An 18,399-nucleotide genomic window follows, 5' to 3' on the forward strand; every position below is an offset into this window, starting at 1 on the left:
AGATTTCCAAGTTGATGGCCACCCTTACATCTTTTGATAGCCACCAGCTTGGATGGCTTTAAAAACGAATTGGGCAAATTCCTGAAGGATAAGGCTATCCATTTCAGAGAGGAGCTATTCTGCTCATGTCTTGCTCGTCAAAGAAACAGAACAAGCCAGTTTTGGGCAATCCTTCTCCCATCGTTGTTCACATACTGGTGCAATTATTTCACTTCAACAATTCTATTTAGGAGAGAGAAAGAAACACACATGTTACCCTCATGAATGCTTGGTGAGTTGTGCAAGTAACGTTGTTGCTGTTGTAAATGCTGAGGCTTCCAGAAGTCGTTTCAGATGTACCATTATAGGAAAAATAAAACCTTGCTGCAGTATCTGGCCTCCTGCTAACATCCAGGCTTAGATTATAAAGCAATACTGTAAAAAAGTGGAAGAGAGGGGTGAAAGGACAACATTAAGAGGAAGGGTTTGGAAAGTAACTTCACAGAGGCTTTTCATATTTATTAAATTGATGGTGAATGCTTTAGAATGCCAGGCAGGCTTTCAAAAGAATCATTTTCAAATCGTTCTAAAAAGTATCGCAGAATTTTCTTTCATACCTTCAGGAGGTCAGCAGTATCATTTGCACACTTAAAAACAACAACAATTGTGCGTTCTCATGAATGAATTGATGGGGAAACCCCCAATTCTTTCTTTTGTATCACATATACTGCTCCCACCATCTTATTCTAGTGAATTTTTCTCCATATTGTTGGTCTAGCCACTTTGCTGTTGCCTGGAGAGCTTCTGCTATTCACTCCACCCTCTGTGATAATCAGGAATAGTTATGGTCTTCTCTCAACCTACTAGATGCCCTCTTCTGCCTCTACAGTAGAAGAAGAGTTTGAATTTGATATCCCGCCTTTCACTCCTTTTAAGGAGTCTCAAAGTGGCTAACATTCTCCTTTCCCTTCCTCCCCCACAACAAACACTCTGTGAGGTGAGTGGGGCTGAGAGACTTCAGAGAAGGGTGACTAGCCCAAGGTCACCCAGCAGCTGCATGTGGAGGAGCGGGGATGCGAACCCGGTTCCCCAGATTACGAGACTACCGCTCTTAACCACCACACCACACTGGCTCTCAGTAAGCATCATAATGGTGGGTCCTCTCTCATTGGGCTTGAACCCAATCTGAGTCTTGGCAACCTTAGCATTATACCAGTGGCGTAGCGTGGGTTGTCAGCACCCGGGGCAAGGCAAGTAATTTGCGCCCCTAACCCGTGGATTTGCGCCCCCTAACCCGTGGATTTGCGCCCCCTAACCTGTGGATTTGCCCTAACCCCAGATGTTGCGCCCGGTGCGGCCGGCCCCCCCTGCACCCCCCACGCTACGCCACTGCATTATACCCTGTGCTCTCAGCAACAGGGACTGGTTGATTATCAGAATAAAGCCATTCTGTTTTATTCTGATAAAGTCTACAGGAAGTGCAGGTCAAGGTGGTTACCTCTAGATAGTTGTGGAACTCCAGTTCACATCACCTGCAGACAACATGGCCAATTGTCAGGGGAGAGGGATGAAAGTTGGAGTCCAGCAACACCTGAAAGGGACCAGTTCGGCTACCCATAGTCTAAAGGGTTAATCCAGAAATCCAGTGTGTCTTAATACCATGTAGTAAAACTTCTGAGACTCATCTGTTTTGCTCCATGGTATACTAATTGCTAATGCACCAAATAATACGAGCATTTACTTTGAAAATTAAACAGCTACTTCGGATAAGAGACTAATTAGATAAATTTGATCCTTTTTATACACACACACACACACACACACACACATATAATTTTATTCTATTTTCAATGTAGAAAATTACATTTGTTACTCAACAATTCAGCAAAACTAGTGACTTCCCACTCATCAATGTTTACAACCCAAATTACATACAAGTGTATTATTATTATTATTATTATTATTATTATTATTATTATTATTATTATTAATATTTCTGTGCCACCTATCTGACTGGATTTCCCCAGCCACTCTGGGCAGCTCCCAACAAAATATTAAAAACACGATAAAACATCAAACATTAAAAACTTCCCTAAACAGGGCTGCCTTCAGATGTCTTCTAAAATAGTTGTTTATTTCACTGACATCTGATGGGACGGCATTCCACAGGCTGGGTAAAATTATCTAATTTCATCCTCTCCGAGATGTTTCTTAATATATGCTGTTGTTTTCTTACACTTCAAACCCCACTGTGGCCTTCGCATATGAAAAACAACTTTTAATACAGACTAGAAATGGTTTCTAGTCTTCTTTAAAAGATTCTAAATTTGTATCTTTTATCAGTGCTGTCAATTTTTGCCACCTCTGCATATTCCAATATTTTTTATCAGCCATTCTTGATCCTGTCTACTATTGAGCTACGCAGTACAGCTATTGTGCGATGCTTTCTCCTATCTGGAAAAACTTCATTCAGTGCCAAAAATAATAATGGAAACCAATTGGCTTCAATTTGATGGATTAGTGGGTAATTAAATTCCATTTAACCATCAGCAGTAAGCCATTTAAAAGAAGAAGAAAAAAGAGCAGAGCAATTGAGGCACATTCACCATCAATAAAGTAAGCTGAGAAATAATGATGCAGAATTTAGCTAATAGTTTACCTATGTAACCTGGAACTGTTCGGCCATTATAGCTAAAACAAAGTGTCAGGTGCACACACACAGCTGGCTGTCCATTTAACACACAGTCCAGTTTAGTTCGATTTACTGAGGGAGGATGTTTTAAGGATGCTTCAACAATGACGACTGCCCTTGTCCTGAAAAGCAAGAAGAATTCATAGTCACGATTTGTATTTTTGTAATGTTTATAATTTCGTGCGTGCTGCTTTATCATTTCCACATCCCAAGTTTTGAGAAAACAAAACCTAACTTTAATTGACTTAGGAGCCAAGCCTGTGACTGTAGAATATTGTTTGGCACAAGATTCAGAGATGTTCGCCGCTCAGATCATTTCTTAGAGATGTTGACACATTGTGCGATTCCAGTGTCCTACAGAACTCCCATTCTGGAGTCACATTCCAGAGCTTAATGACCAAGTTCAGAGCTTAATTGAGAGCTTTATGAGGTCAGCAGCACATGGCAAATTTATTTAATTGCATCTCATAATTCACCATTATGTCCAGTTGTCTCCAATTATGGTATGCGGTGTGTGTGTGTGTGTGTTGGACTCACCTCAGCAGCACGGCAGAGTCTGACAGGAAAGCACCAACTGCCACATCTGTAGATGGAAAAAAAGCACCCCACAGATTGAAGATGATCATTAGTCACCAGAAAACTTTCTCTCATGCACAATCCCCTTATTACTTATTCACCTCTGGGCTGCATTAAATCACTCTTTGCACATTATTAATGAGAGGGGATACAAGGATACATTAAGCCAACATATATTATCGGAACTTCCTAAACAGAGTCATAGAGATGGAGCTGTGTTGCTTTTATTCTTGGCATTAAAATAATTCCACAGTCATTGCATCACACCATATAGTTAAGCGGCTGCTCAATCTCCATTCTTTATACCTCAAGCATTTTTGGAGACAGGGTGGGAAAGAATTTTAATAAAGAAAAAAACGAATTACATTTAAAAACTGAAAGGCTAACCTCCTTGTTCTTCTGTGTTTTCCCTTTCTGAAAACATTTTTAAAAAATAAATAAATTGTGTTATGATAAGCAGCCTAGCCTGTGCATAGCTACTCAGAAGTAAGTTCTGCTAAGTTCAATAGGGCATGTTCCTGAGCAAGAAGAACGCAGGGTAACAGTACTGGGTTGCAACCCAGTACTTATTTCCCTGGGACTAAATCCCATTAGATAGAGTTCACTTCTGAGTGGAAATGTATAGGACTGCACATTTAATGGCCTTCTCATCTGACAAGTTGCTACTATCTTTAAACAAATTCAGTGCTGTCAACAGTGGGCAATGGGAGAGGAAATCATTCATAGGCACCGTCACTACCAATGCAGCATGAAACATCACAGAATATTCCCACAATTTTAGGGATAGTGGGATAGTTGGGAACTGAAACTAATTCACTTTCAGGCATTCTGATTATTTTGTAACCTTCACTGGTTCTGTTGTTGTTTCGTTTTACTAATCTTTTATGGACTAATCTTTAATGTTTTGTGGGTTGCTGAGTGTTTTGGTGTGTGTTTTTTCCTGTTTTGCTTTATTAGTCTGCATCCTATGTTCAAGGATGTTTTAAAGAAGGGTGGGTACGAAATACAGCAAAGCTTGTTCCTACTGCTTTAAAGAAACAAAAGCAAAGAAAAATGCTCAACTCACCTGAATATCCATTGTTGTCTACATCAATTCTCCCAGATATAGACTGACCAAACATTCGTAAACTGTTGCTGATCTGATGTCCTTGTATCCTCTAAAAAATTTTTTTTTTAAAAAAAGACTGATATTTTTAGTACAGTGGTACCTAGGGTTAAGTACTTAATTCGTTCCGGAGGTCCGTTCTTAACCTGAAACTGTTCTTAATCTGAGGTACCACTTTAGCTAATGGGGCCTCCCACTGCTGCTGCACCGTTGGAGCACGATTTCTGTTCTCATTCTGAAGCAAAGTTCTTAACCTGAAGCACCATTTCTGGGTTAGCGGAGTCTGTAACCTGAAGCGTATGTAACCTGAGGTAGCACTGTATATCTAAAAAAAGTTTTGGAGGAATACTCCCCCCCCCCCCCCGTTAAGTATCATTAGTGACTACAATTAACCAACAACGGAAAGTACAGTGGTACTTTGGGTTACAAACTTAATTTGTTCTGGAAGTCCGTTCTTAACCCAAGGTGCGCATTCCCTACATAGGCCTCCCGCGGCCCCGGAAGCGGATTGCGTTTATATCCCGGGGCAAAGTTTGCAACCCGGAACACCTACTTCCAGGTTTGTGGAGTTCATAACTCCAAGCATTCGAAAGCAGGACTGGTCGTAACCTGAGGTACCACTGTAAGTTAAATCAATTTTGCCAACAAATAAGGGATGGAGAGCCAGTAGCCCTCTAGATGCTGTTCAAGTCTCAACATTCTACCATTCCTGACAACATTCCTTACTGGCTGTGGCTGATGGGAGCTGGAGGGCTTGCATGTGCCTCACTGGAAATGGTGCTTCTCCTGTGGCGTAGTGCTAGTGTTAACCTTACAACATTGCAGCAAGGCCTGGCATGATGTGCTGCTTTCACTGGGGCCCCATTAAAAGGACCACTGGACCAGACAACATCTTGGGTTGAATCTGCCTGCTGCTTAATCATAAAAAGCTCTAAGCAGCTTATATAAAAGATACATTAAAATGAATTGATAATAGCCAGAATTTAAAAACATGTTGGCCAGTTGACCATATATATATACACACACACACACATATATATATACATATATATATACATACACATACATACACACTCGTACCTTGGATCCCAAACGCCTTGGTACTTGGACGTTTTGGCATCCGAACGCCGCAAACCCGGGAGCGAGTGTTCCAGTTTGAGAATGTTCTTTGGAACCCAAACGTCCGACAGGGCTTCCACGGCTTCCGATTGGCTGCAGGAGTTTCCTGCAGCCAATCAGAAGATGCACTTTGGCTTCTGAACGTTTTGGAAGTCAAACGGGCTTCTGGAACGGATTCTGTTCGACTTCCAAGGTACGACTGTATATATATATATAAATGAAATTGACTGTTTAAAAATGTATGTTATAAAACTAATTAAGAAATGTTCCAAGACGCTGAGGCAACCTGAGGCCTCCGGTGACAAAGATGGATCCAAAAGCACACCTGGTCCTTCAGAAGGAGTGTAAGCACATTCAGTTTAGGCAATTAACCAATTTCTCAGGCATGGAAACCGCTCACCTAGAGTTCTATTAATGTCCCAGATACTTCCAGTCCCGACTCATACAATTTGCTTTCTGTCTTTTTGCTACACAATCTACCGAGTTGTGGAGGAAGATTGAAGCAACAGCAGCTTCTAACTTTCTAACAAATACTTTCTAACAAATGAATGGCGGCAGCTATAGTGAGTTATTTCCTTTCTTCCCATCTCTTCCCTCCTCTAGTGACTTCCCATTCCCACCCCATCTGTTTGTCATTTCGTATTCCAGTGACCTCTTGGGTTGCTGGCAAAAGCATTGCCTCAAAAATTGCAAGCCTTCTAGGCAGAGACAGTGTCACTTCTATGTTGCTACTCGCTATGATGACAGCATCTCTGCTAAAACAGTCATAAAGGTAAAGGTAAAGGGACCCCTGACCATTAGGTCAAGTCGTGACCAACTCTGGGGTTGCAGCACTCATCTCGCTCTATGGCCGAGGGAGCCGGCGTACAGCTTCTGGGTCATGTGGCCAGCATGACCAAGCCACTTCTGGCGAACCAGAGCAGTGCACAGAAACGCCATTTACCTTCCCGCCGGAGCAGTACCTATTTATCTACTTGCACTTTGACGTGCTTTCAAACTGCTAGGTTGGCAGGAGCAGGGACTGAGCAATGGGAGCTCACCCTGTTGCAGGGATTCGAACTGCCAACCTTCTGATTGGCAAGTCCTAGGCTCTGTGGTTTAACCATAGCGCCACCCGCGTCACTTAAAACAGTCGTAGCAGTGGCTAAAACAGACCTACCTGTGAGAAGGTTGGTGATATCCCATCTTTCCTGCCATTATATATGTAAATTGCGCCCTCCAAATCGTTTTCCTGTGGAGCCCCAATGGCTACATCTGTTAAAATAGATGTGATATACTTCAATGCAACGTTATGAAGACGCATTAGCATATTAGCTACACACTCATTTTAATAATGTTTACTCCAATGCATGGTTTGTTTGGGTTCCTTGACAGGAAAGTAAAGATTTGCTCACACCAAGTGGAAAGATGGCAATATCTCATCACTATTAGCTGTTCACAGAACAGTGGCATAAATTAGTGCAAGAATAGTTGCTTGACAGGGTGGGAGTGAGGGAAAGCAACATTGGACAAAGGGAAAGAAGCTCCAGGGTGGTGGAGGAAGCACATAGCATGCTTCAGTTTCTCTTTTGTCTTGCTTTGTATTGCCATCTTCTCCCTGTAGTTTCGTGTAAGGACAGGATTTCAGGACACACTTCTCATTTGCTCTGTTTCTCTCTAAGAAGCACAGCTTTGCTTTCACAATTTGATCTTATTGGCCTGTAATGAAGGGAAAGTGATGAAGAGAGTAGCTGCCTCTCTTGCAAACACTACATTTCTATTCAGGAAACATTCCTAGTCTTATATCAGTTGTAAATGCAGCTGGGGATTACAACACACACACACACACACACACACACACACACACACACACACAATTTGCAATAGCTCTTTATGGTCTCATAACTGAACTTGCTAGAGCTATCTTTGTATAAAGGCTTCGCAGGAGCCATGCCAACGCCCCCCCCCCCCAATAGAATCATCAGTTCAGCTACACTCCTCATGACCCCTGGACGAGGTCAGCATCTTTAGCCATGCAATCTTCAAAAACAGAACACCACAGCCATTTCTTGCTTAGACTTCTGCAAGTCATTTGTGGTCAAAGCCACTGTGGTTTTCTGTAGAATGTAATTCTATTTCTTTACCCACAAGCCCCCAAAATTGTGTTTCTCTAGTTTAATGCTGCCACCTGTCCCAAGTCTCCAGGTTAAAGCAGGATAACTAGCAACTTAGACATCATTATCATCAGTCAGACAAAAACTTACTTTTGCCTTCAACTTTCTCATTCCCCCTTCCTTGATAAAAATCTCTGCCTATGCTCCCTGCCCCCTTTGTGGATCACTGCCTTGCCATGGCGAAGGGACTTGAATAACTCAGAGAAGCTATGAACTATGCCGAGCAGGGCACCCAAGATGGACAGGTCATAGTGGAGAGTTTTGACCAAATGTGATCCACCTGGAGCAGGAACCGGCAAGCCACTCCAGTATCCCTGCCAAGATAACTCAATGGACAAAGACAACAGGCATATAAAAGTTATGATGCTGGAAGATGAGCCCCTCAGGTCAGAAGGCGTCCAACATGCTACTCAGGAAGAGCGGAGGACAAGTACAAGTAGATTCAGAGCTGATGAAGCAGCTGGGAAGACAGGAGTGCCTGGCGTGCTCTGGTCCATGGGGTCACGAAGAGTCGGGCACGACTAAATGACTAAACAACAACAAATGCTCCCTGCCATCTTCAAGTACAATGTTTCACATTAAAAGCTTCCCACTTATCTAGTTAGAGCCCAATTCAAATATTGCCTAAAGGCTACTGCAGCTTCTGAAAAATCCTTCTTTACATGGTTGGCTCTTGAAATCACATGGTATAGCATGGGAGGGCCAATTGTACAGGCCTTCAGAATTGTGCATCTACTTATCAAGTCGCCACATGGACCAAATGGACGAGAGACAAATGCATGCTGCAAATTGAAACCCCTGTCCTCCACCACTAAGTGGTTCCTGGTAAAAGGGGTCAGTTTGCACAGGGCAGGCGCACACCTCCAACAGCCTGTGCAGACCAAGTGATGTCCACTATAGGTCACTTCTCATAAGCCCAACTTTGCAGTGCATATACGTATATCACATGTACAAGTGCTTCCCTTCCTAGTCTTAGCTTGACAGTGCTGGCCACTAACTGAAATGTATCTTATTGGTGTCTATGTCAGTGATAATCAGCAATAAGAGCAAATACAGTAGGACTGCAAATGCTGCACTCTCACAGGAATGTTAAGAAGCTGATTTATACAGAATCAGACTGTTGGTCTGCCTGGCTTACGTTGCTGGTGACAACTCTCCAGAATTTCCAACAGCAGTCTCTCTGTGCCCTACCTGAATATGCTGGGCACTGAATCTGGGACTTCTGCATGCAAAGCAGATGATCTATCACTGAGCTACAGTTTCTCCTTATTCTCTCTAAAGCCCCATCCCCCAAATAATTTGCTACTTCCTTCATGGTTCCCTTCCACCATACATACAAACCACACAGACACCTTCTCATGCCTATGGATGATGGTTTTTTGATTTCTTTCCAGTACATATTGCAGTTAACATCCCAAAGTTTCTAAGTTTACTCATGTTTCCCACGGGTATCTTTAAATATTAAGGATTACTGTGTATTGTAAAAAATTCACTGGGTTTTTGGCATGTTCCTTAACATATAGTTCATTTTTTTTCTGCTTCCATTATTTCAATAAAATCTGAAAGTGGGGAACCTAAAATATTAAAAGTAACACATGTGCATAGTTTATCATTCCACTTTAAAAAGCCTGCAAAAGGTGATGAAAGGAGGTGTGTATAGACATTTCTAACTTGACTAAGGTTTGGTAGAAAAAAGAGGAGAGGGCAATAATTTCCAGGAAGTAGCTCTAGTTCAATATCGTGCAGTTTTACCTACAAAACAAATGTTAATTAAGCAGATCCAGAGGAGAGTGTGAAATGTAAATGTTGTTTGAGTTGCCTAGCAAATAAATTTAGATATTCAGTACATTAATGTGCATGAAACCTGAAGACGATAAGAAACATTAATGGCTGAGAATGAAAGTCATTATGCAAGTGGTGCCTAAGGGATATGATTAAATCAAAATGGCAAGTAGTACAGATTAAAGCAAATTAAAAACAATGTCAAACAAAAACACATTTATTTAGCAGAGGCTGAAGCATCACCACCAACTGAATGAAGCACAGTTACTGAAAAACCAGACTTGTTGGAAATGTCCATGATTTATTGAATTTGATAGTCATGTAAGCGCTGTGCTTCCCACTAGCTTAGATACGCTTTTACAGAATTAGGCAGATGCATGGATGATGGGCCTATCAAGAACTATTAACAACAATGGGGCTCTGAAGAGAGTGATAGATGAAGGACTTTGACTGTGGCAGTTACAGATAGGTAGCCGTGTTGGTCTGCCATAGTCAAAACAAAACAAAATTCCTTCCAGTAGCACCTTAAGACCAACTAAGTTAGTTCTTGGTATGAGCTTTCATGTGCATGCACACTTCTTCAGATACACTGAAACAGAAGTTGCCAGATCCTTCTATATAGTGAGAAGGTGGGGAGGGGTATTACTCAGAAGGGTGGTGGGAATGGGTGATTGGCAGACAGCTGTGATGAACCTGTTGACGACTCTTAACGACTGCAATAGGTCTTACAGGAAAAAGCAAGGGGTGAGAAGGTGAAAAATGGCTTTGTCATGTATAATGAGATAAGAATCCAATGTCTTTGTTCAGACCAGGTCTCTCCATGGTTTTAAGTTTGGTAATGAGTTGCAATTCAGCAGCTTCTCACCCCTTGCTTTTTCCTGTAAGACCTATTTTCACCTTCTCACCCCTTGCTTTTTCCTGTAAGACCTATTGCAGTCGTTAAGAGTCGTCAACAGGCTCATCACAGCTATCTGCCAATCACCCATTCCCACCACCCTTCTGAGTAATACCCCTCCCCACCTTCTCACTATATAGAAGGATCTGGCAACTTCTGTTTCAGTGTATCTGAAGAAGTGTGCATGCACACGAAAGCTCATACCAAGAACTAACTTAGTTGGTCTTTAAGGTGCTACTGGAAGAAATTTTTTTTGTTTTGACTTTGACTGTGGCAGTACAATCAATGCAGGTATATCCTAAGGCAAGCCCAGGGAAGACAGCAGCCTCTCTCTAGAGCAAAAGATTCGCTTGAACTTGATTTAACAAATTTTACTTATCTTCCCTGCTTTTGGGGGGGTTTTAATTAAAAAGGTGTCTTGAATGTTCTGGGGGCAGCTGGAAGAAGAGCCTAACATAAAGAAGATGTAAAGAGATCAGTACAGACTGAATAAAGTTCTCTTCCGCCCCTAGCCTTTATTCATCTAAGCCAGGGGTCAGCAAACTTTTTCAGCAGGGGGCAGGTCCACTGTCCCTCAGACCTTGTGGTGGGCCAGACTGTATTTTTTTTTTGGGGGGGGGACAACAACAACGAATTCCTATGCCCCACAAATAACCCAGAGATGCATTTTAAATAAAAGGACACATTCTACTCATGTAAAAACACACTGATTCCTGGACCGTCTGCGGACCAGATTTAGAAGGCAATTGGGCCGGATCCTGCCCCCAGGCCTTAGTTTGCCTACGCATGATCTAAGCTCTTCAGCTGAGCTACTAAAAAAGTAAGGAAAAGTAGGTCTCAATCTTTATGCCTTGGTGGTTGCCACACACACACCCCCCCAAATCGGGAGAACCATCAAGTTTTCCTTCTTAAAATAAAACCAGGATTCCTTTGGCAACCCTGCATGCTGCTCAGGTTAATCGCTGGCCACCCATCCCTGCCCACCAAGCTAGATTCCCCAAGTGCCTTGCCTGCTGCCCCCTTCAGGAATGCATGCTGGCATACTGAAGTCCCCCTTGCTTTCTGTTCTAAGGCATCTCCACCTCTTCAACATTCCAAGGATTCCTAGCCTATCTCCCATCCAGGGACTGCTTAGCTTCCACAAGTAGGATTGGGTGTTTTAATGTTTTAATGGCCATCAGCTCTGCAGCCTACTTAAAACTGGAGAATGTTAAGAGCTGTATGTAGCCCCTGTAGGCCAGCTGCTTGGTGGCACCAGTTGAACCCATGTTTGCCACCGCTCTCTGAATTTAAACCTTCCATACATGTCCAGAGGCACTCTGGATGAGGTTAACAGGTGAAGCCACAGGAAGCTTGCTTCAAGTATAGTAGTACCCCACAAGTTTTGGGAGGACTGTCCACTGCGGATCTATAACCTATGATTCCAAAATAAGCAGTGTTATAATCACAAGTATGGTTTCAGGTCTTCCAAAACTCCATTTCTGAATGAACTTTCAGAATTTGTTCTTCATATATGGATACCTGAAGTCCACAGAAATGATTGAAAAATGGTCAGTGGAATCTCTGTGACAATTCTGGTGGATTCCGCTCTCATTGGTATGAGACAGGATACTTAGTTAGCATTCATTTTACACCTGACACTTCTTTTCTCCTTTAAAAATCTCTAAGCAACCAATTAGAACTTTTGTTATGAGTAGGGCACTTAAAAGGTAAATGAAGGTAACTAGTTTTAAGTAAATTGAAACTTATTTATGCGCCTGAGCAGTTTTATTCCTACAGAAAATTCAGAGACATAAGAATAATAGTCTTCACGATTACCTAAATCTCCAAGATTGTTGTTCGAATAGCTAAAGTAAATGATCCAAGCAGAAAGAGAACTGGAATGTGTTGCTTCAAAATGCATCGCGCTTTTTAAAACAAAGCAGAAACAGGACTTTTATTTACGAAAGAATTTTTCAATCTCCAGAATGGTGCATTATGCACACAAAATGCAGAAACTGAAAATATTTAGCAATTAAACAAGTGAACATCCCACAGCCCACGACACAAGCCAGGCAAAGGGAGGTTAAGTTAAAGGAGGCTGCAATCATAAACAAACTTTGGTAATCTATACTGAACTCTCTGTATGACATAAACACACACACAAATCATTTTAAGTTCCATAATACCTAGTTTTAAATCATTAGGACATTATACCTTCAAAGCCATCGTTATCCATGTCTCCTAAATTGGCAATGGCATCTCCAAACCTCGCTGCGTACAAATCACTCCCAGCCAGTGCCGTCTCCAGCTCCAGCATATTTCCTCCCTAGAGGAAAAGAAATAATAATTCTACTTTGTAGCAGGGCTCCTATTGTATGGGGATACAATTAAGGAAAACACTTCAGAAGAGAAACAGTCCATGTTGAAATCTTCAGCATATGGGAGACCAACATGCTACACACACAAGAACAACACATTACCTTCCACAAGAGTGTTTCCGTGTGGAACGTGAGCCGAAGTTAACTACTTGGAAACCAGTGAAACTTGGAGCAAGAGAATTAATTGCATACTTGAAATTAATAGAGCAATATATTATCGTTTCTGTACAGTGGTACCTCGGGTTAAGTACTTAATTCGTTCCGGAGGTCCGTTCTTAACCTGAAACTGTTCTTAACCTGAAGCACCACAATACTATGAATCCATAGCTAATGGGGCCTCCTGCTGCACCGCCGGAGCCCGATTTCTGTTCTTATCCTGAAGCAAAGTTCTTAACTTGAAGCACTATTCCTGGCTTAGTGGAGTGTGTAACCTGAAGCATATGTAACCCGAGGTACCACTGTATTGCCATCAGCATAAAGCCTTTATTTCAGTGTTTCCCAACCACTGTTCCGCGGCACACTAGTGTGCCGCGAGATGTTGCCTGGTGTGCCGCGGGAAAAATTAAAAAATTGAAAGATTTTTATTTTTTTTAAAGTCAAATTTTTGATTGGGGCGCCATCACTAGATGACCCCTGGGGTTCCCTCCCTCCCTCCCGCTCTGCGCCTCCCTCCTCCTCCTCCTCCTCCTCCGGGGAGGCCCTTCCTGGCTCTCGGCCAAGGCTTGGCGGCTGCCACTCACTCACTCGCTCGCCCACCCGTCCCTCCATCCCTGCACCCGGCCTCTCCCCCTCCGTCCCCGGCGCGGGGGCTGCCGGGATCCGTAGTCCCCTCGCCCTTGGGCTCCGCGCCCGCGCGGGGTGAGCGAACTACGTTTCCCAGCGTGGCCTGGCGGGCCGGGCGTTTTGTTTGAAGCGCTCTTCTCCCGGCCATGGAATGAGCGCGGCGGCCGGGCGGGCAGGGGCTCTTCCGCGCAGACCCCGCGCAGCCTGCCTGCGCCCCCCGGAGATCGGGCGGCAGGATGGAGCCCGGGGATCCCCGCGGAGGCAGAGCGGCAGAGGCGGAGGCTGCCCCCCAGGTAGGGCTGCGTCGGGGGTTTTTTATTTTTGCAATGCTGCATCCGCGCCGGAGGGGACGCATCGGACCGCGGGGAGACCCCTTGGCGGGCGTGCAAGGCAATGCATGCGTGCAGGCGTTGCATGGAGTGCAGTGCAATGCAATGGCAACGCGGCACCCTGCATGCATGCATGCAACTTCCACCGGCGCTCCGGACTTGGCAGGTGAGGGGGGTCCCCAGTGGGCGGCAGAGAGAGCCGGGAGGGCGAAGGGGAGCCAGGGGGGAGCAGCGCTGCTCCCCGAGCCGAGCCCGGGGGGAAACTTCGGCGTCATTGCGCCGGGTGTTGGAAGCGGAGGCTGGCGGGGGCCCCTCACCTGCAAAACCTGGTTGCCTCTCATATATTTCGTGCATTGCATTCATCGCCCGCTTTCTCCTCCAAGGAGCTCCCGGGGGGGCGCGTGGTTCTCCCCGTGTTATCCTCGCAACAACAGCCCTGCGAGGTGGGTCAGGCGAGTGGCCCAAGGGAGCACCCAGGGATTTTCCTGGCCAGGTGGGGTGATTTGAACCCTGCTCTCTGCCCGGTCTTCGTCCTCATTTAGCCCCCACATGTGCATGACTGTGTATGACTGAGGTTTTCCCCCCTCGTCTTGGCTATGGTGTGAGTCTGTGCTGTTAATTAATGGGGTTCTGCCTTCGGAGAAGATGAGCCAGCCCTCAAGGAGGTGATTATGTAATTTGCTAGCAATTCATGTCCCTCCCGGCGTGACGCTGCGCGCTGACGTCACGGGGCTGTAATGGTGGTGTGCCTCGAGATTTTTTTCATGAAACAAGTGTGCCTTTACCCAAAAAAGGTTGGGAAACACTGCTTTATTTGACTCATTTTGACAGATTCATATGAAAACCTGCTACTCTTCATATATTGTTCTACCAAAGCCAGGTTAACTGTTTTTTGCTCTCTCTTTTTTTGCACTATATGGTACACAACAGCCTTATTCACTCAATCCCTCTCCCTTCCATACCTGTACTGTGTGAGGGGGAGAGCAGGGGCAAGTCTTTAGCCCTGTTACTTCCTGAATGTCCCTGTCATTAGTCCCTCTTTGTATGGTGGGGGAAGAATGTCTGCATCAGGGAACTTGTTCTATAAAAGCAAGCTTCCTGTGCAACTTACAATGCTCATCTTCTACAGTATCGGGATGTATTTAATGCTTGATGTTTTCATTATGTTTTTAGATATGCTGTAAGCTGCCCAGAGTGGCTGGGGAAACCCAGCCAGATGGGTGGGGTATAACAATAATCATGGGGAGAGTCAACTTTAACAGAGAAGTTCACCACTACAGACATTCAACACCTAATATATTTGTTTTTGGGGTGGGAGAGGCTGCAGGTAGGGATGAACAAATCTATGAATTTCAGTTTCTCATTTCTATGGTCTTTTTTGAGTTCTCCACATTTCTGAATCAGTTTTCAACTTATTATTTTCTAGAAAGGTATCACAAAAGCTTGTCAGCATTTCAGGACAAATTTCGCCTCATGCAATTTTCGTATGCAATTTTGCTTAAAATGGTTTTCCAGCAATTTTCCTTAACATAAAGTATTTTTATGCACACTTCCCCCTGTCATACAGGCAATCCCCCCACTCGCATGCATTTTACTTGCGTGTGGCTGCATATTCCAGACAGGCTTCAGTTCCTTGCCCTTGCTTAAAGTGGTCCTAGTCTTTTCAATACATGCAGGTATCAATGAGATAAAGTGTTTACTCATAACATATGATGGGACAATGAATGCAAAAGTGTTGCTATTTTTTTCTGGTAGGTTTTCTGTGATAAAATGAGTGAAATTCATCAGGGGACGCTTTCCCCATCACCACATACCGATGCCAGAAAAACCTTTGCTCATTACATTTCCCCCTATAGGAAGTTGTCAAAGGCTCAAGAGCCCTGTGGAGAAAAGCTGGTCCTATGAACAGAACATCAGCCACCCCTTGGAATCAAACTACCAATAAAGCAATACTTACGGAGCCTGAGTTGATGTAAACATACACTCTTCCTTCTTCCCGGACTTTACTGTGCATTGGGGCGCCAACCAGTAAGTCTGAGAGCCCATCCCCATTGAGATCCACAGCGCAGACAGTAGCTCCAAAATAAGAACCAAGCTGGCCATACACAAGAGAGAAAGAGAGAGAGAAATAATTAGCTAGTCCTCAAGGTGAAAACGCTGCAGGCAACAGTCTCAACTTTTAAACAATGCATTACCTTTTTGCCCTTTAATTCAGACAAAATCGAAAGCTTTTTCCGTTCGATTTTAAAAATGTATGCCTAAAATAAAGATAAAGAAGTTAACTGGGTATGTGGGGGGTGAGGGGGGAGCATTCAACATGCAGTAGAAAGAGGCAAACCAAAACCAGCTGGCCAAGAACAGCACTTCAACTCTGCATTCAAGCTCAAGGAGCTATCAACTCAATACCCTCCCTTTGGCAATGGCAACATCTGGTCACCTCCAATAGCAGGGATGGGGAACCTCAGGCCAGGTCACCAAATGTGGCCCTCCTGGCCTCCCCACACGGCCTCTTGATTCTCCTCCTCACCCACACCCACTGTCTCTAGGTCACACCCCTCACCAGCCCTACTTTGCACCATCCTTGAGTATGTTTGTTTACTGGGCTGGAATGTGTCCTTGAAATCCGGCGATGCCCCCTTGCTTGCCTGGGTGGAGGGATGTGTGAGCACGCGTAGAAACTAGCCTGCTGTACAAATTTGCATTAATTGCTCTGCCCATTTTTGCCTCTGATAGTCTCCACTTATCATTGGTACACATTCCCCAGAAAGCTGCCCACAAGGCAACTCTGCACACAAGACCAGTGTTTTCATACCGCGTCTTTTTGCTCTCAATGCTGGGCTTTGTTGCACGGTCAGCTGTGTCCAGAGCTTGGACTTTTAAGCTGAATTTCGTTTTTTAAAAAAAGTTATCCACCCCCACCATGGAATACAGTAGTCGTACCTTGGATCCCGAACGACTTGGTGGACATTTTGGCTCCTGAATGCCGCAAACCCGGAAATGAGTGTTGCGGTTTGTGAATGTTCTGTGGAACCCGAATGTCCAGTGAGGTTTCGGTGGCTTCTGATTGGCTGCAGAAGCTTCCTGCAGCCAATCAGAAGCCGAGCGTTGGTTTCCAAACATTTTGGAAGTTGAATGGACGTCCGGAACGGATTCTGTTCGACTTCCAAGGTACGACTGTTCACAGACTGCACCATTCCCTGCTGTCCCTTATCAGATCTACTTTGCAGCTCAGCAAAAGCCTCCCTCCACCTTGGGTTAACTACAGCTCTCTTCATGTGTTATGCACAGGTGAGGGACAAGTGTGGAGGAAGCAGCTGTGGGGCCAACAGGGCAGCGAGTAATGCTGCCCAAGGTTCTTCCTTGCCTGGGAAAGTGGAGGGAGACTTGCAGCACAGAAGTTATTCTCAGCATGACAGTAGAGGCAGGGTTAAATGTATAGCCCTACAGGTGTGCCTCCATCCGCTGCCTTCCTTTACTGCAGCAAAGCAGCACATGGCTGACAGCTCAGAGGTGTCAGCTCCTGCAACTTCTGTTGTTAAGTGTACACAGTTTTGAATGCCATCATCCACTTCCCAGCTCAAATGCAACATTGGGTCATAGGGACTAACAAGTCATACATATCAATCTGATTCTTGTTACTTGGCTGTCATGGAAGCTCTGACAGCCAACTCTCTTCTGCCGCTGCAAAGTGCAAATTCCTTTCTCATCCTTGTGAGAGATGTCTATACATGTATATATTAATTCTTACTTTACCAGTCTGCTCCTGCTGGGGTGCACCGCCAATTACTTCAGAACTATTCCATGACAGGAAATGACCAGCTCCAACAGAGTAGCCTGTCCATTAAGAGAGCAGTGAGAGATCGCGGTAAAGGTCCCGGGTTCTATGCAACATTCCACCCAATCCCCAATAAATGAATGAAGTTAAGGAAATTATTTCATTTAATAAATACTTCAGTGTTGATTCACACAGCTATCTGGGATCAAGACAATGGCTTGAAAAAGCCAAAGCAGGCTCAGCTGTGTATCACTAGATATCTGGTTGTGCACACCCAACACTTTGTGGGAAATTCAGCTTTTGGCATGTCACCATTAATGCCATTTTGCAAGCTGCTCTGCTGAAAGCTCGACACGGTGGCTGGGGGTAAAGGCACATACTGGCCCTTACCTATTGCAAGCTAACAGGCACATATCCTTTAAAAACACTTGTCAAAAAAGCTGCAAGTTCATGCCTCAGTTTTATTTCTCCAGCTGTAAAATGGGAACTACTTTCCTATTAGGACTGCTATAAGGAGGTTATTCCACCACCCCCTGGCAAATAGAAGGGGAAGAAATGGAGGCAGTGAGAGATTTTACTTTCTTGGGTTCCATGATCACTGCAAATGGTGACAGTAGCCACGAAATTAAGAGACGCCTACTTCTTGGGAGAAAAGCAATGACAAACCTAGACAGCATCTTAAAAAGCAGAGTCATCACTTTGCCAACAAAGGTCCGTATAGTTAAAGCTATGGTTTTCCCAGTAGTGATGTATGGAAGTGAGAGCTGGACCATACAGAAGGTTGATTACCGAAGAATTGATGCTTTTGAATTATGGTGCTGGAGGAGACTCTTGAGAGTCCCATGGACTGC

At 44.3% G+C, this 18,399-nt stretch overlaps 1 protein-coding gene across 1 annotated transcript in view; it reads right to left on the reverse strand.

Annotated features, from left to right (window-relative positions):
* Positions 1-18,399, reverse strand: part of ITGA4 (integrin subunit alpha 4) — a 53,267-nt gene that overhangs the window by 19,677 nt on the left and 15,191 nt on the right. The window contains exons 7-15 of the mRNA XM_028748219.2: positions 17,522-17,607; positions 15,969-16,031; positions 15,731-15,868; positions 12,498-12,609; positions 6,631-6,725; positions 4,314-4,404; positions 3,209-3,254; positions 2,639-2,793; positions 257-414 (exon numbers count right to left, since the gene is read on the reverse strand). Of these exons, the coding sequence (XP_028604052.2) occupies positions 257-414; positions 2,639-2,793; positions 3,209-3,254; positions 4,314-4,404; positions 6,631-6,725; positions 12,498-12,609; positions 15,731-15,868; positions 15,969-16,031; positions 17,522-17,607 (944 nt within the window). The remainder of the gene's footprint in view (positions 1-256; positions 415-2,638; positions 2,794-3,208; positions 3,255-4,313; positions 4,405-6,630; positions 6,726-12,497; positions 12,610-15,730; positions 15,869-15,968; positions 16,032-17,521; positions 17,608-18,399) is intronic.

This window comes from Podarcis muralis, chromosome 1 (assembly GCF_964188315.1).
Source record: "Podarcis muralis chromosome 1, rPodMur119.hap1.1, whole genome shotgun sequence".
Taxonomy (NCBI): domain Eukaryota; kingdom Metazoa; phylum Chordata; class Lepidosauria; order Squamata; family Lacertidae; genus Podarcis; species Podarcis muralis.